This window comes from Haliotis rufescens, unplaced genomic scaffold (assembly GCF_023055435.1).
Source record: "Haliotis rufescens isolate VD_foot unplaced genomic scaffold, xgHalRufe1.0.p SCAF_4, whole genome shotgun sequence".
NCBI classification, from domain to species: domain Eukaryota; kingdom Metazoa; phylum Mollusca; class Gastropoda; order Lepetellida; family Haliotidae; genus Haliotis; species Haliotis rufescens.
The window spans coordinates 2,082,841-2,107,363 of NW_025964112.1; the positions used below are offsets into that span (position 1 = coordinate 2,082,841).

At 41.2% G+C, this 24,523-nt stretch overlaps 2 protein-coding genes across 2 annotated transcripts; both read right to left on the reverse strand.

The window, feature by feature from the left end:
• Positions 1 to 2,193: 2,193 nt before the first annotated feature.
• Positions 2,194 to 9,210, reverse strand: LOC125372313. The gene is made up of 5 exons (XM_048381737.1): positions 8,935 to 9,210; positions 6,755 to 6,986; positions 5,648 to 5,787; positions 4,250 to 4,367; positions 2,194 to 3,651 (listed from the first exon to the last, which is right to left on the reverse strand). Exons 1-5 carry the CDS (start codon positions 8,975 to 8,977, stop codon positions 3,456 to 3,458), a joined length of 729 nt encoding a protein of 242 aa, XP_048237694.1. The 5' UTR covers positions 8,978 to 9,210; the 3' UTR covers positions 2,194 to 3,455.
• Positions 9,211 to 15,893: 6,683 nt separating this feature from the next.
• On the reverse strand, positions 15,894 to 23,137 carry LOC125372445. Its single transcript, XM_048382506.1, has 5 exons — positions 22,940 to 23,137; positions 19,434 to 19,623; positions 18,917 to 19,056; positions 17,159 to 17,276; positions 15,894 to 16,311 (listed from the first exon to the last, which is right to left on the reverse strand). Exons 1-5 carry the CDS (start codon positions 22,974 to 22,976, stop codon positions 16,122 to 16,124), a joined length of 675 nt encoding a protein of 224 aa, XP_048238463.1. The 5' UTR covers positions 22,977 to 23,137; the 3' UTR covers positions 15,894 to 16,121.
• Between the last annotated feature and the right edge of the window lie 1,386 nt (positions 23,138 to 24,523).

The window sequence follows — 24,523 nt, forward strand, 5'->3', positions numbered from 1 at the left end:
TTATTTTGTGAAAATGATATCACAACAACCTCCACGTTGCATTATTTGTGGAATTGTATGCCACCAACAGTTGCTTCTTGGTGTGAAGGAACATTGCATCCATGGAGGTGTCTCCATGTGATGTCAAGGGCAGATTCAAGTCCACGAAAGGAATCGCTGGCCAAATCTTGTAAGGAGTCTCAATACTCTCTGCAGAGTTGCATTCCATAATTGCTGGGTTTCTAGGTTTGTCAGCACCATGCTCGCGCTATGGTTATACCGAAGCGGTCAACGTCTTAAGACCTGCTTCACAGTGGTCATTATTTCTCAACATTTAACTGGAACGCCCTCATGTAAAAGAAGTCCTGTTTAATCTCACTCCATTAATGATATACTGAGGTTGACATAAATAAGATTTAATTGGGTTTCCGTTACAGGAATACACACTTGACCAAGGGGCAATAGGGTAGCCAGGCGTTAAAGCGTTCGCTCAAGCCGAAACACCAGTTCAATTATTATATACCGGTATTATTATTTAAAAACAGCTACCGACAATGACTGGAAACGGGATTATTCTATGAATACGTATTAGCTTCCGCTGTGATGTGCCCGCCAAACCAGCCGTTTCAATCAGAGGGGGTTTATTGTGATTTAAAAGCCTTTGACTGACCAATCAGAATCGAGTAATTTACAAATTCATGGTTGAATGTTCACTCACACACTCACTCACTCACAGCCAAGACTGAAAGCAGGCCTCATATACTCAAATAGAAGGTTAGATTAATTCACATGTACAAATCTGACACGTACAAATTTCAAGACCGCCTCCATGGTCTGGTGGGCACAGCGACAGACAGGAGAGAAGGTCTGTGGTCCGATACCCGACCGCGCCATACCAAAAGATTCTGAAAGATTGTACTTCTTACCCTGCTTGCCGCTTGGCAAGGACCCACACACCCATACACACACTTACACACACACGCCATATAAGTGCAATAATCTTGGATGCGACGTTAAACCCATTTCACCTCAGCTCACCGAGACCAACAGCTTTGAGATTCTGGTACGTACAATAGGTTGGTCTGATCGTGAGACAGCCAACAGTCTCGTGGTCACACAAGGCTAGTAAAATCACCATCGAAATTGTCCATTCGACATTTCAATGAAACGAAATTCAGATCAAAACGAAGATGAGTGCTCCCGGTTCAAGCATGAGAGAGTGGTTATTTATGAACGGCAACGTCCGAGTCAGCCATAGTATACTGCTAAATGTTTCATAGGGATACTGCTACGGTGTATACAATTTACATGCACATAACATCGCACAGTTTGGTGTTTCATGTAATTGTAGGAAAATATCTCGCAGAAATTGAATAGTACGTGATTCGCGAAGAACAGATATATTGTCATCTTGGTAAGGCCACGCCAATGTCAGGATATGTTCTCAGCCTTATAAATGCTTTACTATGACTAGTCCAGAGGACTAGTGTGAACCCTATTACCATGGTCCCAGTTCTGCTGGGAGATGACAGACATGCTGCTATGTTTTCTGTCAGTGTTATTCAGTTGCGGACGAATGTTGTATGCTGTGTTCTTCCACCTTCTGCAGCTATAGGAGGAGAAAGGGTATTCACAACATCAACGCCAGAAAATAATCAGCCATGAGTGACTGATGGACTGATTCCATTGGGCGCAAAAGGCAAAATAGTGATGAAAAGTTTAAATGAGTGACTGAGTGATTTGGGTTTAACGCCGCTTTTAACAATATTCCAGTTATATCACGGCGTGTCAGCTTAATGTGGGAGGAAAGCCCGAAGTGATGCAGGTCTCGGACGTTTAACACTTCGATGGAACCCACGAGCACGGGTATGGTGCTAACAAACCTAGAAACATAATTTGGGCGAACCGAGACTCGAACCCACAATCATAGGTTGCTGGCGTGCCCAAGGGACGCAACTCTACACAGCGAATCGCGCCGCCCTAGACGACTGGGCCTCCCGTGCCCCCATATTAACTAAGACTCGGTTGATATTTCCCATATTAAAATAACACACGTGATGAATCTAGCGTCGCATTTTAATGCTTTTTGTTGTGTACAACTTTTAAATTATTTTTTGCTTTTCGAAATGCCAGCTTACTTTCCCCCATCTCTTCAAACTGTGGTGGTAATATGATAGATTTAACAAGACGCATCAATAAATCTCGTCACACATAGACCAAACGAAAGTATATTTTATTAAAAAAATAAATCGTATGTTTGTTAGTTATTTACAATCAGAGACATGGATATGGTGACAACGAGTCTCTTACCTAGGAGTGAGTGAGTGAGTGTGTTAGTGTGTGTGTGTGTGTCTATATATACATCTCCCATCGTAGTGAATGTGGAATATTAACATAAACCATTAATTAGAACGTTAAGACGAGTCAAACCCAGGAATCTTTTATCTTAATACAACCAAGCAACATTCCTGAGCGTCTTCGTCTTCCAGACAGACCTAGAAACCAAAATATCTATTTAAAAAATCACAAGCACATCTACATTACTTTGTTAAGTCTAAAAGCTAAAAGAAAGTTTTGTGACATTCTTTGCTAGCAGGATAAATCAAATGCTTTAAGAAAAAGGCTATGAAACACGTGGATATGTACAGTGTGCTTCGTTCCTTTAAGATCTTGCCTTCAATTTGGGGAAAGAGCTGTAAAATAGTTTCAAATAATCCTCAAAGCAATTTGGTAGCTTCTGTGTTTTAAAATGTCTGTACCCGACCGATCACCCAGACAACTTTGTAGCAGAATGAAGTATTCGTCGTTATTTCACCATGACACCTCTGTTACATTGCGTGGATCGATGCTCATGATGTCAGTCACTGGATTGTCTGGTCCAGACTCGAGTATTTACAGACCGCCATCATATAGCTGGAATACTGCTAGTGCGGCGTTAACCAACAAACAACAAACAAACATAATGTATGAAATCACTGAATTATTCGTTGGCTTAAAAAACATAGTTGTATAATTTACTGAGGACTAGTGAGTGAGTGAGTATGGTTCTACGCCGCTTTTAGCACTATTCCAGCAATATCACGGCGGGGGACACCAGACATGGGCTTCACACATTGTACCCATGTCGGGAATCGAACCCGGGTCTTCGGCGTGACGAGTTAACGCTTTAACCACTGGGCTACCCGACCGCCCCTACTGAGGACTAAACTGTTTGAACGTTGTAGTTTATATTTATGTTATAATTCAAGGAATGTCACGGGATAACCTTCCAATAAGTGTGAACAGACAGCATCACTGAGAGAGTAATTCAACGAATATGTTGATGTTGCTTGTCCATTAATCCTGCGAGATGCAAAGGAACTCGTGAGATCTTGATTCAAGTCTTGAATCAAGTGCCATGTTGGAGATGTACATCTATACACACATATAAATCGTGTCTCTTGTTTTGATGACACGCCTGGAAACCGCTACAGTCTCTAATGAAGAAAGATCCTGCTCACTATGTGAGATAGTCCAGAGAAAAGCAATATGGCTGCCAGTGATGTCACGTGATGAGTAGCGCTGCAAAACGATGGGGCGAAATAGTCCATGGCTCGACTGTGAATGTCGACATCAGTTTGACCACATTCCGCCAGAGAACTGACCACACACTGACGTGCGTATTCAAAAGTCCTGAAATCAAGATGGATACATCAGTAGTTTTTTCGGGATGATGGTAAAACGTGTTGAAATCAAGGTCGTTGAAATCTGAATGGCGGCTAATTGTGCACTGACATTAAACCTATTGGTTTGTACGAAATGCATATTCCTGAGATTACGTACGGATGTCGGAAATAGGAACGGTCAGAACGGAACATTTCATGATTTTTAAATTAGATAATTTACCGTACCAAAATATTCAGAACGGTTGAGACAAGATCTCAGAGAACTTGCTTATCCTGTGAAGTCTCCAATCCTTGTGTCACCTATAACGTTGCCTGCCATTCTCACCCCTATCTAACATCTATCTGCTTGTCCTCGATGACATAAGTCCTTTATCACTTCCGGTCCTCCAATGTCCACTGCACTGACAACCACAAATGTCCTCTGTCCTAGTGTAGAAGTTGTAGTTCTTTGGCAAACCCAATATTTTTTCGCAGGTACTTGTCATTTTACTTTAGCACTACCCCTTCTCTGTACACCCCCCGGCATTATTGCCACATCTAATGTAGTAGTTACCTTGTCATAGATGCTCTATATAATAACAAGTGGTTTTGAGATGGCCACTGACCTGCACATCCGGTCCTGCACGTAGAACTCCTCGTTTTCCGTGTAGCTTGTCTGGTCTTTGCGCTTGACGCATCCGATCACCTGACTCAACCTCCCCGTCTCGCACTGGGCATCAAGACCTGGAGAAGAAAGAACGCAGGATTTTATCAGGGGGCATTGGAGCTTAATGGGCCGCCCATTTGATATTCTCTAGGGGTGGGTGGTTGGGCGATTTATCGAAAAAAATACATTGCCCCCGAAAATTCTTCATAAAAATAAAAATAAATAAAAATAAGAATGTTTCAGACTGTTGAAATCAATGAAAGTGCCTGCCACAAAAATAACATTGTTGCAATGTGTTTTTCATTAAACAATCCAGGCTTATATATTTAAAATATATCTCAGGAATGTTGCTTAGTTGTATTAAGATAAAGAATCCTGGGTTTGACTCGTCTTAACGTTCTAAGTGATGGTTCATGTTAATATTCCACATTCACTACGGGGGGAGATCTGTAGCTGAATAATATGTAATCTCGATATCAAATGTAGAGATTGTTAGAGAACACCAGAGTGATACATTCATCCGATGTGCTGATAGTAGGATGATGGAAATCAGTGAGAGTATCCTATCGGTATTTGGCAAGCAGATAAAACGCAAGTCAGATAGAAAAAGGCCTCTGATCGCCTTCGTTTCGCGCTTATATAGGTACATTCAGCCTTCTTGAAACCGTCCAAACCCGAAGCTACACGAACGGTGAAGCCTGTGGTGTTTGTAAACAATCAGGGGCGGATACCTTCAAATTCCACTCTCTGTCACCGACAGTGCTTGAAATTGTACTGGCCCTTTACTCATATGCTGACAATTATTACTACAAAATATAAAACCTAACAACAGGTAAAGGGATTACTCAGTAAAAGTAAAGAGGAGGGGTTGGGGGCTCAGTAAAGGTAAAGGGGTACTATGTACAGGTAAATGGGTACTCTGCAAATGTAAAGGGGTACATAGTACAGGCAAAGTGTGTACTCAGTAAAAGTAAAGGGGAGGGGTGGGGGCTCAGTAAAGGTAAAGGGGTACTATGTACAGGTAAATGGGTACTCTGCAAATGTAAAGGGGTACATAGTACAGGCAAAGTGTGTACTCAGTAAAAGTAAAGGGGAGGGGTGGGGGCTCAGTAAAGGTAAAGTGGGTTCTAAGTACAGGTAAAGGGTTACTCAGTACAGGTAAAGGGGTACTTACTGGACAGGTAAAGGGGTACTTACTGGACAGGTAAAGTGGGTACTCAGTACAGCTAGGTATATGGGTACTCACTGGACAGGTAAAGGGGTACTTACTGGACAGTGAAAGGGGTACGCAGTACAGGTAAAGGGGTACTCAGTACACGTAAAGGGGTATTTACTGGACAGGTAAAGGGGTACTTACTGGACAGGTGGTCACAAATGTACTCCATGCCCTCCTTGATCCTGGACAGGTAAGGCAGGAAGGAGCGGTAGGCTGGCTGGACACACTCGGTCATCACGGCGTAGCGACATTCCACCTGTGAAGCCCGCTGCAGCCGCTGCCTGCAAAGACACCGGAGTTGTTACATGCACGACAATCCTCTGTAGGACTTAAGTTATTGTTGGTTTGAATGTGTGAATGGCAGTGTTTCAGCACACTGGGTCAGTGGTCGCAAGAAACATGTAACAGATCACCCCTTTTTGGTTCTTGTTTTGTCAAAAGATAGGATCGGTAAAATAATAAGATAAATAATCGAAAATCGGTTCCTCATTTGGTATTTTGTTAAAGTGAGAGGAATGTTAATTTGTTTATAGCGTTTACATGGGTAGAAATACTGCTTAGATACCGATGGCGCTGTGGTCTGATTCGTTGTTGCTACATCTCAAGCTTGGCGCTAACATATACGGGTCGTGTATCACTCGTCTTGATCACGCAGTGAAACAATTCCTCCTCTCAACTTTGCTGGTACACGTCCTTCTCTTGACGTTATTGGAACATACGTATCCGTCTGTCAACAGTAGCGGTAAATCAATCCATAAATGGGACTTCTGTAAGCCTATGTTAAAGTATGTGACTTCTGTAAGCCTATGTTAAAGTATGGGGCTTCTATTAGTCTATGTTAAAGTATGGGGCTTCAGTAAGTCTATGTTAAAGTATGGGGCTTCTGTAAGTCTATGTTAAAGTATGGGGCTTCTGTAAGCCTATGTTAATGTATGGGCTTCTGTAAGCCTATGTTAAAGTATGGGGCTTCTGTAAGCCTATGTTAAAGTATGGGGCTTCTGTAAGTCTATGTTAAAGTATGGGACTTCTGTAAGTCTATGTTAAAGTAAGGGGCTTCTGTAAGCCTATGTTAATGTATGGGGCCTCTGTAAGCCTATGTTAATGTATGGGGCTTCTGTAAGCCTATGTTAAAGTATGGGGCTTCTGTAAGCCTATGTCAAAGTATGGGGCTTCTATTAGTCAATGTTCTAATATCGGTCGCTGTTTTGGACCCTAGACATGTACACAAGATGCGGAGGATGAACATACTGGCTGAGGCACTTGATCTCATCCACCTGCACGAAGAGCTGCTGGTAGTCGACTCCAGTGCTGGACACCAGGCTCTGCATCCCCGCCACGCCGTCGCCGACCAGAGACGGCGGAAGGAAGACGCTGACGGGCTGTTCGTAGCGCCGGGTACAGGTGTCCAGCTTGATCTTCAGATGCGGGAGGTCACACGTCACCTTGTCGAACAGGTTGAAGGCCTGGCTTGGCAGCAGTGCTGGAAGAGGAGTGTATTCATCATCCTGGCTCCCACAGGAGATATCGCTAGGGTGCTACCATTACATACTCTCGACACCCAGGCCTTTGTCTAACACATACCATTCTATACCCTTGACATCCTGGTCTATATGTCCCACACATACCCCGGTAAACCCTTGACACCCAAGTCTACATGTATCACACATACCCTTACATACTCTCCGCACCCTGGCCTATATGTCTCACACATACCCCGGTATACCCTTGACACCCTGGTCTATGTCTCACACATACCCCGGTAAACCCTTGACACCCTGGTCTATGTCTCACACATACCCCGGTATACCCTTGAAACCCTGGTCTATGTCTCACACATACCCCGGTATACCCTTGACACGTTGGTCTATGTCTCACACATACCCAGGTATACCCTTGACACCCTGGTCTATGTCTCACACATACCCCGGTATACCCTTAACACCCTGGTCTATATGTCTCACACATACCCCGGTATACCCTTGACACACTGGTCTATATGTCTCACACATACCCCGGTATACCCCTGACACACTGGTCTATATGTCTCACACATACTCCGGTATACCCTTGACACCCTGGTCTATGTCTCACACATACCCCGGTATACCCTTGACTACCAGGTCTATGTCTCACACATACCCCGGCATACCCTTCACACCAAGGTCTATGTCTCACACATACCCCGGTATACCCTTGACACCCTGGTCTATGTCTCACACATACCCCGGTATACCCTTGACACCCTGGTCTATGTCTCACACATACCCCGGTATACCCTTTAGACCCTGGTCTATGTCTCACACATAACCCGGTATACCCTTGACACCCTGGTCTATATGTCTCACACATACCCCAGTATACCCTTGGGACCCTGGTCTATATGTCTCACACATACCCCGGTATACCCTTGAGACCCAGGTCTATGTCTCACACATATCCCGGTATACCCCTGACACACTGGTCTATATGTCTCACACATACCCCGGTATACCCTTGACACCCTGGTCTATATGTCTCACACATACCCCGGTATACCCTTGAGACCCAGGTCTATGTCTCACACATACCCCGGTATACCCCTGACACACTGGTCTATATGTCTCACACATACCCCAGTATACCCTTGACACCCAGGTCTATATGTATCACACATACCCCAGTATACCCTTGACACCCTGGTCTACATGTCTCACACATACCCCGGTATACCCCTGACACACTGGTCTATATGTCTCACACATAACCCGGTATACCCCTGACACACTGGTGAATATGTCCCGGGTGTTTTCATAACTTTCCCAGGGGAATTCGAAGAACTTAAAGGAACGTTAAGGAAGCTACCCAGCGATGCGCAGAGGCTGGGAGACCTAAAGTGACACGTGACCTAAAAACCTTTCTGCATAACACATCCATGTTCTAAGTAAGACTTTGAACAAAACACGAGCATGTAAGACTCGTTTGGCGATTAAGCAGTGCTCACAAGCGCTTGATTGTCTGATTATTTCATTGTTTTAATTTAATGTTTGAAATTAATGCCGTAGACGCTTATAAAACAAGATGTAAATACCATAAAGCAAACTTATGATTTATTAGAGGAACTACGGCAGTAGTTGCTTCTAGCGTATTCTGGCTGAGCAACGCTGGTATGTCCTGATAACACTGACAGATTTAAATTTGAACATGACTGCTATTCAGCCATCAGCCACTTTGTTCCAGGGGTATATATTTATATAGATGGGTGCTGCCTCTTTTATCAGGAGTGTTTTTTAAAAACAAACATGTATGAACGCGACAAAAATCAATGAAGAAATGAATAACAGTACTGTTACAAAATGATCATAAACATATATATCGACGTTATTTGCCGGTATCAACCTAAACAGTTACTCTAAACACCAGCACCCCGATGTCCGGTAGTTGTTACCTACCTGTACACACGACAAACAGGGAAATATATCCCACAACGACCATTGTGTTGGGCAATTTGTTCCCCGATAACCTGACACTCGTGTTCAAGTAGGCACTGAGTACATCGATTACGTCATATATGACACAGCGAGACTGTGGCTGGTCAACGGTCCGGCTGCATGTATCCGGGATTTAGGAATCGATGTGCGCATTATAAGTCTGATTAGGCGTGTTATCTACCTGGTCAACAAACAATCCCTATTATATGAATCGTTGTCTTATCAGCAGTCACGTGACCAAACTACAAGAGTTATGTGCCCTTTGGTCGTTATTTTGCTGTAAAGCTAATATATCCTTACAAAATACACTCTTCGTAACTGTTTTAGTTTATAGGGTGAATATTCACAGCACCGGTTTATCTATACACTTTCCAAAAACAGAAACGCACAGGTAGATGTTTAGTACATTTATTGTACTTAATAAAGTCGATATATTTCATTTAAAATCATAGATACAAACATGAATTTTTTAATCGATAGTCACATGTTGTCGTTGTACAAAGGCATTAAAAACTGTTCATTGTCACGTCACATAAGGCCACAAAGTTGCGCTGAACTCAGTATCTCGTGTGACCGCTCCGGGCAGCAATCACGGCTCTGCATCTCCTCGGCACTGACTGGATAAGTGTTCGAATTCTGTCCTGCGGAATTCTGCGCCATTCTACTTGTAACGCGTTGGCCAGTTGTGGGAGTGTCTGTGGCGTGTTCTGACGTTGACGTACACGTCGATCGAGTTTATACCAGAGGTGTTCGATTGGGTTGAGATCTGGAAGTCTCGACGGTCAGGACAAGTCGTTGATGTTGGCATTATGGAAGTAGTCTACCGTGGCACGAGATGTGTGCGGTGGAGCGTTGTCCTGTTGAAACAGCTCCCTCTGGCGGTCAATGATTGGAAGAAGGTACGGTTGAAGAATTAGATTCATGTAGTGATTTGTCACATTTCCCTGAACGACAACCAAGTGAGATCTCGTGGTGTAGCATCTGACACTACCGCCACCGAATTTGTCGAATTCACGTACACAATGTGGGGCAAAACGCTCATTTCGACGACGATAAACACGTTGTCTTCCATCCCGCCGGTGAAGGAGAATCGTGATTCATCGCTAAACCACACTCGTCTCCAATTTCTCAAATTCCAAGGCTGTAAGGTATGGCACCAACGGATTCCAGTCTCGCGAAGATGGTTCCTGACAGTCTGGTCCGATATCGTAATCAAACGAGGGATGCGTCCTGCAGTCCCCGTAGCTGTTGCATTGCGATCACGTAGGTGGAACAGTCGAATGTAGCGATCCTGTGCAGGGGTGGTAACTCTTGGTCGGACGGTCCGCAGTGGAATTGAACTGTGTGTATCGGTCACAAGGGCGGCAAATGTTGCTATGGTGGACGTTGAAATGGCGTGCAACAGAAGAGCCGATTCCCCTCTTTGGATACGATGTTCCGTTTCGGCATTTATGAACATGAAAAATGTTGACACTTGAATGACAAATTATTGGCTTATGCTTGCCTTTTTTAGCCACTACCACGAGTTACGAATGCCATAACTTGCACGTGCATTTTGCTTTACTGTTTTCCTCCTTGACATTTTTGAACAAGTGTGAAAACAATGCCGTTTAAGACATTGCAAATCGACAATGGCTGCGTTTTGACGCACCTTTTGTCGAATATCAGGCCACCAACATTTTCCAATAACATATATCCAATTTATATACCGGAATTTTTGTTCTACCTGTGCGTTTCTTTTTGTGAAGAGTGTACTTGCGTGTGCAGTAATATATCGTTACCATTCACTTGTGTAAGCACCAGTATACTTGCGTAGGCAGTAATATAATGTGTAGGCATACTTTTGTAGGCAGCCATATAACACTGCTATATACTCGTGTTGTCAGTAATATAACGTTACTATATACTTGCGTAGGCAGTAATATATCGTTACCATTCACTTGTGTAAGCACCATTATACTTGCGTAGGCAGTAATATAATGTGTAGGCATACTTTTGTAGGCAGCCATATAACACTGCTATATACTCGTGTTGTCAGTAATATAACGTTACTATATACTTGCGTGTGCAGTAATATATCGTTACCATTCACTTGTGTAAGCACCATTATACTTGCGTAGGCAGTAATATAATGTGTAGGCATACTTTTGTAGGCAGCCATATAACACTGCTATATACTCGTGTTGTCAGTAATATAACGTTACTATATACTTGCGTGTGCAGTAATATATCGTTACCATTCACTTGTGTAAGCACCAGTATACTTGCGTAGGCAGTAATATAATGTGTAGGCATACTTTTGTAGGCAGCCATATAACACTGCTATATACTCGTGTTGTCAGTAATATAACGTTACTATATACTTGCGTAGGCAGTAATATATCGTTACCATTCACTTGTGTAAGCACCATTATACTTGCGTAGGCAGTAATATAATGTGTAGGCATACTTGTGTAGGCAGCCATATAACACTGCTATATACTCGTGTTGGCAGTAATATAACGTTACCATACACTTGTGTAGGCAGTAATATAACGTTACTATGAACTTGTGTGGGCAGTTATATAACGTTACAATATACTTGTGTTGGCAGAAATATAACGTTACTTTATACTCGTGTGGGCAGTAATATAACATTACTATATACTTGTGTAGGCAGTAATAAAACGTTACTTTGAACTTGTGTGGGCAGTTATATAACGTTACAATATACTTGTGTTGGCAGAAATATAACGTTACTTTATACTCGTGTGGGCAGTTATATAACATTACTATATACTTGTGTAGGCAGTAATAAAACGTTACTATGAACTTGTGTGGGCAAGTATATAACGTTACAATATACTTGTGTTGGCAGAAATATAACGTTACTATATACTTGTGTTGGCAGTAATATAACGTTACTGTATACTTGTGTAGGCAGTAATATAACATTACTATATACTTGTGTAGGCAGTAATATAACGTTACCATACACTTGTGTAGGCAGTAATATAACGTTACTATGAACTTGTGTGGGCAGTTATATAACGTTACAATATACTTGTGTTGGCAGAAATATAACGTTACTTTATACTCGTGTGGGCAGTTATATAACATTACTATATACTTGTGTAGGCAGTAATAAAACGTTACTTTGAACTTGTGTGGGCAGTTATATAACGTTACAATATACTTGTGTTGGCAGAAATATAACGTTACTTTATACTCGTGTAGGCAGTAATATAACGTTACTATATACTTGTGCAGGCAGTAATATAACCTTACTGTATACTTGTGTGGGCAGTAATTTCAACCCTCTTCCAGTGATCTTTACACGGAAATAGCGTGTGGTGAAGCAGACTTGTACGTGACACCAGAGGTCGTGCATCTTTGCCGTATCACACAGGTCATATGTGACATTTTACAGCCCCCAGCATTCATATATTGATCAATCTTGTACGAGAATGTACATTTTTTCGATGTGACATATCTCACCTTTCTATAGTCTACCGAGGAGAGATCATTTCTTTCGGTCGATCATGGCGTTCATCGACACTGTATCACTTTGGCAAAATATCGTTGTAGCTTCTCTGCTTCCTCTTTCTCAGACTTTCTGTCATGTTCTCCCACAGTTCACTTGAATAAGGAGATATTACTCGTTATCATATATACTCACCGCCAAAAGAAATGCGAACCATAGAAACATATAGAGAAGTATGTACGTTAAGAAGAGATGTTTCCAACGTGTGTCACTTAATGACAAGGCTGAGAATCAGTCAAGTGTTACCAAAGAAAGTCTTTATTCTTATCACGACATGCTGCTCGTGATTTTCAAACTTTGGGGTTTGAGAGAATTGCTACTTCTCCTTGTCTTGTTGCATACAGCACGCGTCTTCCTTCTGGTGTTGACTGTGGCTATATGGGAGCCAGCATAGACTGTGCTACTTTTTACACAAATTGTTGTGTCACATATTGTGAAAGTCATATCCTCCAGGGACTGCCTATATGTGAAAAGATTAACACACATCTCTTTTGAAGTTAGAAGTTAAGTGCCATTTTCGTGCATAGTCCTGGACAATGTCAAAAGAACTTTGTAGTCCACTCCTATGGTTGCTAGCCAGGGTTGTGTCATCAGCCATGAGTATCGCTGGTGTTCTGCAGCGTCCCATCTGTAGCCCGCAATAATGTTTGTCAAGTTCATTGAGGAGGTCACTGATATTGAATATGCCAAGATGAAAGTTTTTTCTATTGATTAGGTTTATGATGTTAATTTGTTCAGGAGCTCTCATGCTTCTCTGTGGTCCAGAGGATATAGATGTAGACTTGAATTCCAGTCAGGTTGCTGGTTGTGAGGTCAAACCCAGGATTCAGCAATGAGTTTTTTGTATAATCTGAAATGTATATTGAAGCCTCAGTTTCACTTCTTCCTGTCATGTGATCAGGTGTGACCACACAATCTCCCTGCATTAGATGTACACGTGCTATGTGATCCTCCATGTTGTCTGTCGATTGTCACAGTCTGAATGAAAGTATGTTGGAGCACAAATGTAAGGTTTTTTTTTGCATTTCTGACATTTTGTGATGATAGGTAAATGCATTTATATGCTATTGTACTTCTTGAGTTGAAAAAGTGAATTAATGCATATATTTTAAGAAATGTCAAAACATGTTTATATAGAAAATTAAGGTCTAAATGTCACAAACTAAATTTCTTTTACTTTGTATTGTAGTTTTCTAAACCTCGTCACCTCGTCACCTCGTCACTTCGTCACTGGAGGCATCATTTCAACATTAACAGTTCGTGATACAAACGAAACGTTCAGTGTGAAACGTTTAACGATATGACACTGACAATAAATTCCCTGTGTCGCGACCGTTTCAGAGTTGTTGTGTTCTTGCGTCTGCAGATATGTACAGTGAGCATCCATGCTTAGAGATCACCACCTTGACCAACACCCTGTCTATCTGGGGAGACTTGACTGGTATTGCCGGCATATCTGACATAGGCCGTAGAATCTTTGTATGACTGTCTGATTATATGCCAGTGCACAGCACCATAACGTTACAATGCACTTGTGTATGCAGTAATTTGTGGTACCGAGGGTGTTATATCAGGAGATTCAGTCAAAAACTCGTACTTTTTTCCCAATTGATGTAAAAATATCAAGTACAAGATTGAATTGTTCTGTATTTATTCATAGGCTTTCCTCAAGAATGTGGAAGTAGAGTGTCGTCATTTACGTCATGTTTAGAATACCAGACATTCATTTGTTAATAAATGTCAGTATAACGGTCATGTGACCGGCCTTTTGTCCAATGGAAAATCCATATCTGTGTAAACTTCACATCAACACATAGTTCCTTACTCAGTGTTTTTCATGTGTTGTACCTGTGCGATGAATGTATATTATTATTCTATTATCCCAGCACTGAATAAACTGGCTTTTTGTGACTTTTCTAAGTACAACACTATGATACAGCTCACACTACATCAGCACATTGAATGCCAGGTGCTTGTAAGGCAACACTGATGCTAGACTCACACCATAGGAATATATAATGTACACGATAATGACGTTAATTTTTTTATTTACAATGTACAGCCGTAGAAAAAAAATAGTGATCTGTGAGTATAATTGCAAACATCCATACATGAGGGAGGGGTGTGTGTCATAAGGGGTCACGTGACGTGGAGGGAATAAAACAACACAAATCACGTGACTGTCGAAACATAGATGACATATCTGAACATATTTCAATGGTAGAAACAGTTTGGTCAAGTCCACTTTATACGGGTGGACAAGTGTTTAGCTGGGGACCGACCATCTGCTATTCTGGGGGCCTAGGAGATTATCCGGAGATTAGTCATGTTTCAGCTACTGCTGCGAAACCAGATATTTGATTAATGAAAACGGCGAGCTCGAAAACCTCGTTAAAGATAAACACCTGCAACAATGTCATGTTTGTGGGAGATAGCCCCCTTGATGGTATGTTGTAATTAGCTGATAATGTGATGTTAGTTGCTGATGATATGATGTTAGTTGCTGATGATATGATGTCAGAAGATGATGGTAAGATGTTAGAAGCTGATGGTATGATGTTTGTAGCTGATAGTATGATGTTAGTTGCTGATGATATGATGTTAGTAGCTGATGTTATGATGTCAGAAGTTGATGGTGTGATGTTATAAGCTGGTGGTATGATGTTAGTAGCTGATGGTATTATGTAAGTAGCTGATGGTATGATGTTAGTAGCTGATGGTATGATGTTAGTAGCTGATGTTATGATGTCAGAAGTTGATGGTGTGATGTTATAAGCTGGTGGTATGATGTTAGTAGCTGATGGTATTATGTAAGTAGCTGATGGTATGATGTTAGTAGCTGATGGTATGATGTTAGTAGCTGATGTTATGATGTCAGAAGTTGATGGTGTGATGTTATAAGCTGGTGGTATGATGTTAGAAGCTGATGGTATGATGTTTGTAGCTGATAGTATGATGTTAGTTGCTGATGATATGATGTTAGAAGCCGATGGTGTGATGTTAGAAGTTGATGATGTGATGTTAGTAGCTGATGGTATGATGTTAGTAGCTGATGGTATGATGTTAGTAGTTGATGTTGCGATATCAGAAATTGATGGTATTATGTTAGAAGTTGATGGTGTGATGTTAGTAGCTGATGGTATGATGTTAGCAGCTGATGTTATGATGTTAGTAGCTGATGGTATTATGTTAGAAGTTGATTGTGTAATGTTAGTAGCGGATGGTATGATGTTAGTAGCTAATGGTATGATGTTAGTAGCTGATGTTATGATATTAGTAGCCATTGGTATGATGTTGGAAGTTCATGGAGTGATGTTAGTTGCTGACAGTGTGTGGTTCGGTACCTTAGGGTCGAGGGTCACATCATATTTAAAGTTTATTGCCGAAATGCCGAAATGATACTACTTCAATAAACTGCGAAGCAGTGTAATCCATAGGTTCTAGAGGTATCATGTGCAGGTGTGGAAATCACCCGAGATAATGCGAAGCCACTATACAAGCCGTACATGTCTCCATCCTCCCATTCAATCGTTATTTAATATTAACTGTACATCATCTACTCGCATAATCCACAGAATGCGCAACACTTCTTTGTAAAGGTCTCATGTTGTGTATCATACAGATCTTACAACAACACGTCGAACAACGTCTTACACATTGTCATTGCAAGCGTTAGCATCACAGCGGTGACCTTGACCGCTCCACTACAGACACGTGGTTTGAGATAGGTCATGGCCTCCCTGTAGATCTTGAGCGGAGTGGACCCACACGGTCGGAACGTTGTGGCAACACACGTTGAGGCGTAGGAATACAAGCTGTAAACAAACCAGAACATTACAGGAATTATCTGATCATCTAGATGCAAACAGCTCTTTACAAACAAACCATGATTTGAAGTATTTAGTAAATCAAGAAATACAGTAACATGTTTGATTTTTGGTTTGTTTGAAGGTTTGTGCCTTCTTCCGCCTGTCGTACATCTCCGGACATCTCCGGACATCCCCGGACAACTCCGTAAGTCAATCAGTTGGCATCGAACAACACACGGACATAAAAGAACAAAACATCCCGTTACCTCGAGTTATATGTTGTGTTGAAAACTAATTCAAATCAATTACAAACTGTATTTAAGAAACCTATATTAAATAGTTCATTGTTAAAGAAAGAATAACTAAATATTCCCTGTCCGTCAATATAACTGGAGGGTAAGGAAACAGACGTTTATATTTTTCATCGTCCTTTTTCGTGGATTACGTGTGTTTTTTTAACAGTGCGAGTATATTACCTGAAAGAACGACGTCACTGGGACTATCTTAGCTGAGAGTTTGACGTCACTGGAACTATCTTAGCTGAGTTTATAACGTCACTGCGACTTTATTACCTGACTGTATAACCCCACTGCGACTTTATTACCTGAGTGTATGACGTCACTGGAACTGTCTTAGCTGAGTGCATGACGTCACTGGGACTATCTTAGCTGAGTGCATGACGTCACTGGGACTATCTTAGCTGAGTGCATGACGTCACTGGGACTATCTTAGCTGAGTGCATGACCTTACTGGGACTATCTTAGTTACTATGACAGCAGGATGTGTGTATAACGTGGCTGGGACTCGGGGAATGGCGTTACTGGAACTGTCTGGAGTGTGACTGTGTACTGACTTGCACGTGTTCTCCGTGATAGATGAGTCCGCGATCTGGGCCGGGTTATCATAGCCCCGGTGCAACAGACACTCGCCCATGTTAAGCATGTAGTCCCTCAGACACTGGTCGTTCATCTCTGCAACATCCCAGAAACATCACAGTAACATCACAGTAACATCTAGATAACAGCGCCCGACCTATATCAGATCACAGCAACATCTCAGCAACAGCAACCCGGTGTAGTAGGCTCAAACGACTCCCCCAAAATTTGACTCAAGAGTCATATAGGCCCAGGCTAACATAACTCCCCTAGCCAGGCTCAAAACACTCACTCAGGCCCAAATGACTCCCCTTGTTTTGAATTAAAATGATTGCAGAAAAGATCAAACATATCTTGTATTATAAAGGTTTTCAACCCCTCTTCCTAGTTTTCTATTCTGAAATATCAGGTTAAGAACAATCCCCAATATTGTGTGCCAGATGTTTTAGTACCAGTTATTTTATTAAGTTTATATTTAACTTTAATTGGGAAAACTCCAGATGCCTCTCTTAAGTCACTATACTTTTCTTAACCTATAATTTATTTTCAGAATACTCCCTGTTTCCTACATCCAATTCTTGAGTATCAGGCTCAACTTACTCCCCCTATTCTATATCCGATTCTTGAGTATCAGGCTCAAACTACTCCCCCTATTCTATATCCGATTCCTGAGTATCAGGCTCACACTACTCCCCCTATTCTATATCCGATTCTTGAGTATCAGGCTCAAACTACTCCCCCTATTCTATATCCGATTCCTGAGTATCAGGCTCAAACTACTCCCCCTATTCTATATCCGATTCTTGAGTATCAGGCTCAAACTACTCCCCCTATTCTATATCCGATTCCTGAGTATCAGGCTCACACTACTCCCCCTATTCTACATCCGATTCTTTGATATCAGGCTCACACTACTCCCCCTATTCTATATCCGATTCTATAATATCAGGCTCACACTACTCCCCCTATTCTATATCCGATTCTATAATATCAGGCTCACACTACTCCCTCTGTTCTATATCCGGGAATAGGCTAGGGTCTAGAGTCATCTGAGCCTGGGGAGCCTCCTACACCGGCTGCATCCACCAACACGACTCTCACTACATCTTGATAGGAAATGGCACATTAAATTACATTGATATTACTTGATATATCAAGATTATTTATAAAATGTTCAAAAATCAACATTGAATCGAGGTACAAACAAACAACTCAGTAACCTAATGAGTGAGTGAGTTATGTTTAACGCCGCTTTCAACAGTATTCCAGTTATATCACGGCATGTCAGCTTAATGTGGGAGGAAAGCCCGAAGTGATGCAGGTCTTAGACGTTTACCACTTCGATGAAACCCTCGAGCACGGGTATGGTGCTGACAAACCTAATAAAATCGGGACGAACCGGGATTCGAACCCACAATCATAGGTTTCTGGCGTACCCAAGGGACGTAACTCTGCACAGCGAATTGCGGCGCCTTATACGACTGGGCAACCCGTGTCCGAATCCAGAAGCATAAGGCGCCCGACATCATTCTGCAAAGGTTGCATCCCTTGACGGTATCAGGATGCGACGATGATGGGTTTCCATCCAGGATTCGGCTCGCCAATGATACTTGACAGGCAAACATGGTTGTTGGTTTCACAAAAGTGGTGAACGCATAAGCGTCAATTTACTGAAATATATTTCAAGGCGGCGTTGGGCCTGACTCTCCCACTCTGAACTATGTCAAGTAACTCACCTAACAGGTTCGTGCACAAGTAGCGGACGGCCGCCGCCAAGTTGTACTGGTCGGGGAGCAGGTGCTTGTACTCATCAGCCAGACACTCGTCTATCACATTGTGTTTACACGTCAGCTGGGTCGTGAACTCGTCCAGGTTACTGAAACACGTTTGCGTACAGGTTACTGAAACATATACACTGTACATCTGTCCTGTATCAGCAGGTTACTGAAACATGTACACCTGTCCTGTATCAGCAGGTTATTGAAACATGTACACCTGTCCTGTATCAGCAGGTTACTGAAACATGTACACCTGTCCTGTATCAGCAGGTTATTGAAACATGTACACCTGTCCTGTATCAGCAGGTTACTGAAACATGTACACCTGTCCTGTATCAGCAGGTTATTGAAACATGTACACCTGTCCTGTATCAGCAGGTTACTGAAACATGTACACCTTCCCCTTGTTAGCAGGTTACTGAAACATGTACACCTGCCCTGTGCCTCTGTCTCCTGATGTAGAATATCATATCACCTGCACGTGGATCTTGTGGCGGAAACAAATAGTTCCTCGTAGTCGACGAAGCCTGTTGACCTTGATGCTGACGACGACGTCTTGAGGATGCCCACCTGAAGATTGCTCTTCCTGCAGTTGGTGATGCGGTCCGACAGCTCCGTGTGTTTACAGTGTATCAGGTTCTCCACGTCGTCACCGCCACAGATCACTGGAGGACAAGAAACACGTTCACCAGCACAGCATGTCATGTAAGCAAAGAGCGATCACTGGCTCTGTATTTAATATAAATATGGGAGATTTACATCACCAGCACAGCATGCCATGTAAATATAGGAGGTCACTGGCTCTGTAGTTGATATATATGGGGGACGACTGACTCTGTATTTAATATCTTTATATGTGAGATGTAAAACTGAGAGATTGTTCTTTGTAATGAAGCAGATGTGTAAAAGTGAAAGATTGTTCTTTGTAATGAAGGTGATGTGTAAAAAATGAAGGCAACGTGTAAAACTGAGAGATTGTTTTTTGTATAAAACTGAGAGATTGTTCTTCGTAATGAAGGCCATATTTTAACATGAGAGAATGTATGTAGTTAAGGCAACTGAGAGAATTGTTCTTTGTAATGAAGGCGATGTGTAAAACTGAGAGAATTGTTCTTTGTAATGAAGGCAATGTATAAAACTGAGATATTGTTCTTTGTAATGAAGGGGATGTGTAAAGCTGAGAGATTGTTCTTTGTAATGAAGGCCATATTTTAACATAAAAGAATGTACGTAGTTAAGGCAACTGGGAGATTGTTCTTTGTAATGAAGGCAAACAAAAAAATTGAGGGATTGTTCTTTGCAATGGAGGTGATGTGTAAAACTGAGGGATTGTTCTTTGTAATGAAGGCAACGTGTAAAACCGAGAGATTGTTCTTTGTAATGAAGGCGATGTATAAAACTGAGGAATTGTTCTTTGTAATGAAGGCGATGTATAAAACTGAGAGATTGTTCATTGTAATGAAGGCGATGTATAAAACTGAGAGATTGTTCTTTGTAATGAAGGCGATGTATAAAACTGAGGAATTGTTCTTTGTAATGAAGGCAATGTATAAAACTGAGAGATTGTTCTTTGTAATGAAGGCGATGTATAAAACTGAGGGATTGTTCTTTGTAATGAAGGCATCGTGTAAAACTGAGAGATTGTTCTTTGTAATGAAGGCAATGTATAAAACTGAGAGATTGTTCTTTGTAATGAAGGCATCGTGTAAAACTGAGAGATTGTTCTTTGTAATGAAGGCGATGTATAAAACTGAGAGATTGTTCTTTGTAATGAAGGCGATGTGTAAAACTGAGAGATTGTTCTTTGTATTGAAGGCAATGTGTAAAACTGAGAGATTTTTCTTTGTAATGAAGGTAATGTATAAAACTGAGGGATTGTTCTTTGTAATGAAGGCGATGTATAAAACTGAGGGATTGTTCTTTGTAATGAAGGCGATGTATAAAACTGAGAGATTGTTCTTTGTAATGAAGGCGATGTATAAAACTGAGAGATTGTTCTTTGTAATGAAGGCGATGTCTAAAACTGAGGGATTGTTCTTTGTAATGAAGGCGATGTGTAAAACTGAGAGATTGTTCTTTGTAATGAAGGTAACGTGTAAAACTGAGGAATTGTTCTTTGTAATGAAGGCAATGTATAAAACTGAGAGATTGTTCTTTGTAATGAAGGCGATGTATAAAACTGAGGGATTGTTCTTTGTAATGAAGGCATCGTGTAAAACTGAGAGATTGTTCTTTTTAATGAAGGCAACATGTTAAACTGAGAGATTGTTCTTTGTAATGAAGGCGATGTATAAAACTGAGGGATTGTTCTTTGTAATGAAGGCATCGTGTAAAACTGAGAGATTGTTCTTTTTAATGAAGGCAACATGTTAAACTGAGAGATTGTTCTTTGTAATGAAGGCGATGTGTAAAACTGAGAGATTGTTCTTTGTAATGAAGGTAATGTATAAAACTGAGGGATAGTTCTTTGTAATGAAGGCATCGTGTAAAACTGAGGGATAGTTCTTTGTAATGAAGGCATCGTGTAAAACTGAGGGATAGTTCTTTGTAATGAAGGCGATGTATAAAACTGAGAGATTGTTCTTTGTAATGAAGGCGATGTGTAAAACTGAGAGATTGTTCTTTGTAATGAAGGTAATGTATAAAACTGAGGGATAGTTCTTTGTAATGAAGGCAACATGTTAAACTGAGAGATTGTTCTTTGTAATGAAGGCGATGTGTAAAACTGAGAGATTGTTCTTTGTAATGAAGGCGATGTATAAAACTGAGGGATTGTTCTTTGTAATGAAGGCGATGTGTAAAACTGAGAGATTGTTCTTTGTAATGAAGGTAATGTATAAAACTGAGGGATAGTTCTTTGTAATGAAGGCAACATGTTAAACTGAGAGATTGTTCTTTGTAATGAAGGCGATGTGTAAAACTGAGAGATTGTTCTTTGTAATGAAGGCAATGTATAAAACTGAGGGATTGTTCTTTGTAATGAAGGCGATGTGTAAAACTGAGAGATTGTTCTTTGTAATGAAGGTAATGTATAAAACTGAGGGATAGTTCTTTGTAATGAAGGCGATGTGTAAAACTGAGAGATTCACATAACGTATTTGAGACAAGTGGAAATAATACCATGTGGATTCTTTTGCAATCTCTGAAAAGAACCAAGTTAAATTCTTTCAAAACATTTGTCTATCCCACATGACAAATTTTAGGAACGACATCATTCCTTGTCCCATGGGGCTTTTGTTACAAAACGTGGTAACCATGGATACAGTAACATATCTAACTTCAGCAGAGGTTCAATGCAATTTGTCAATAATGGAGGCAAATACCATCCTAAGTTTACTGAGAAAACAATATGTGAAATGCTGGGTTTCCTCATTGATAACATCTGTGTAAAACTTTAGGATACGACATTTGAGAGGAAGTAGGCATCCCCATTGGCACCAACTGTGTTCCCCTTCTTGCTGATCTGATTCTTTATGCATATGAATTGGAATTTCTGCTCGGATTGGCAAAGTCAAAACAAAATAATATGTCCTTGCTTAAGCTTCAGATATATAACTATGATCCGATATCGTTCAATAACCATCAAATAGCCTTTTTCCCTACCCTGATGTACCCACCTGAACTAGCAATAAAGGAGACCAGTGAGCCCGCCTCATTTGTTTCATATTTAGATCTTTGCATAAATATTCCCAGTGACAAAACACTCTCCACAAAACTGTATGACAAGAGGGATGACTTCAATCTCCATTTGTAAACTTTCCCTTCACGTCGAGCAACATTCCAGCAGCTCCAGCCTTGGGTGTCAACTACTTCTGAGGTACAATCGAGCAGGCTCTTTCTTCGAAGATTTTAAAGGCAGCCATACGACTCTTGTTAAAAACTTGTTTGATCAAACAGCGTTTGGATAACGACACTGATTACGATGCTATAACGGGCATATTATGGACTAACATTGATACGATAAATAAGACTTCAACTTACCTATTAAAGTAAATATTAAATACACTGATCTCTCCATCAGTGCGTCTTTGTCAGTTAACCTCGGGTAAATGTCCTCAAAGAGTTGGGCGATATATCAATCATTAACAACCGGGACACACATGATTCAAAAGCAAAATGGCGGCGGTGGTGTTACTATAACTGTCCAGATTAGCCGTGTCTGCTCCGGGTAGTGTGTTTATCTAGGCCAGTATTTTCTAGAATGGTCACGGGTTTCAGATATGGGAAGTTAATCAGTTACCGTATTCACCGTCATTGACGCGCAGATTATAACCTTTGGTAAGGTTTTCAGTGTTTTGTCTCACAAACCCCCCGATATAATGAAGAAATCCTCTGAAAATTTTGCTTTGTAACCCAGACTGTTTATTCATGTAAACAATGACGTATAAGCACGCCTGTGTGACATTATTTGGGTTCGTGATAGCCACCTGTTCGTTATATCCGAGTTCGTTATATCCGGGACTTGATGTTGAAGTTTCTTTGTAAATATGAACCATTCTATGTCTCGACAGAATCAGAACAAGGGAGATCATCAAGAATTGGGACTGTCGAATTATTCCGATAATCGCCCCTGGTGGAACAGGATACGCTCACCTTTCCGCGAACACCTAGTATCATCAGTATTTGATAGAGAATCATAAACACATGCTCATGATATAGTCGCAATCGTACAATAGACTCTGTTTTTGGCACAGATTTCCTTTGAATATGGAAAGGATTTTGTCGCTTTTATGATGTGTTTAACCTTTTCATATGAAACTTGGGCTGATTAAGCTCCACAGTAGCTTTTGATACGTCAGCTGCCACGGTGATGTCACTAACTGAAACAGTTGTAATATAAGCAGTATCTAGCACCTTCGATTATCCAGAGCGTTATATCTATGGTTTTTTTTACGATAAAGGCCCTGGGCCTATTCGCTACCATTACCACAGCATGGTTTTGGAAGTGACGTCACCATATCAATCTATATCAATAACATCCCTCAGAAGTGATTTGGTTACTATTTTCCGCGTCAATCATGAAATGATAAGGGCGGGTATTGCAGCCAGGATATTATGATGGAATGGAGAAATTGTACACTGGATAATCGAGGATGAGCGCTTAGTGGCAAAAAGAGGCGTGAACCTATATTAAATGTCCTATTACATCTTCATAGATTAGTATAGGCACAGTTAGTATTATGAAGGAAGTGGTATAGATTAATACAAAAACTTAAAATAAAAATTCCTTAATTATTTTTTTTTAAACTATTAGCTGACTGGTATGTCAAATGTTACTAATCCAAGGCAGCAGTGAAATGGACATTTAAGTCTGCGATTTTGTGGAAGAAGGATATAAAATACTGAATGTTGAAAATGTCTGTTGTATCGAACAGGTTCCTGCATCTTGTGCTTGTGATGGGAGACGACTAAATACTATGACAATCCGGTCGGCGGGCTCTGTGATTGGTTAATTGCGTATCATCGCACCCGATGGCGTGGATAGTTCCTCGCACTTTCATCCGTTGGTCTGTCCGTTTCCGGGTCCATGACGTACAGCCCTCTCTGACACCGCTGAGCCGTACA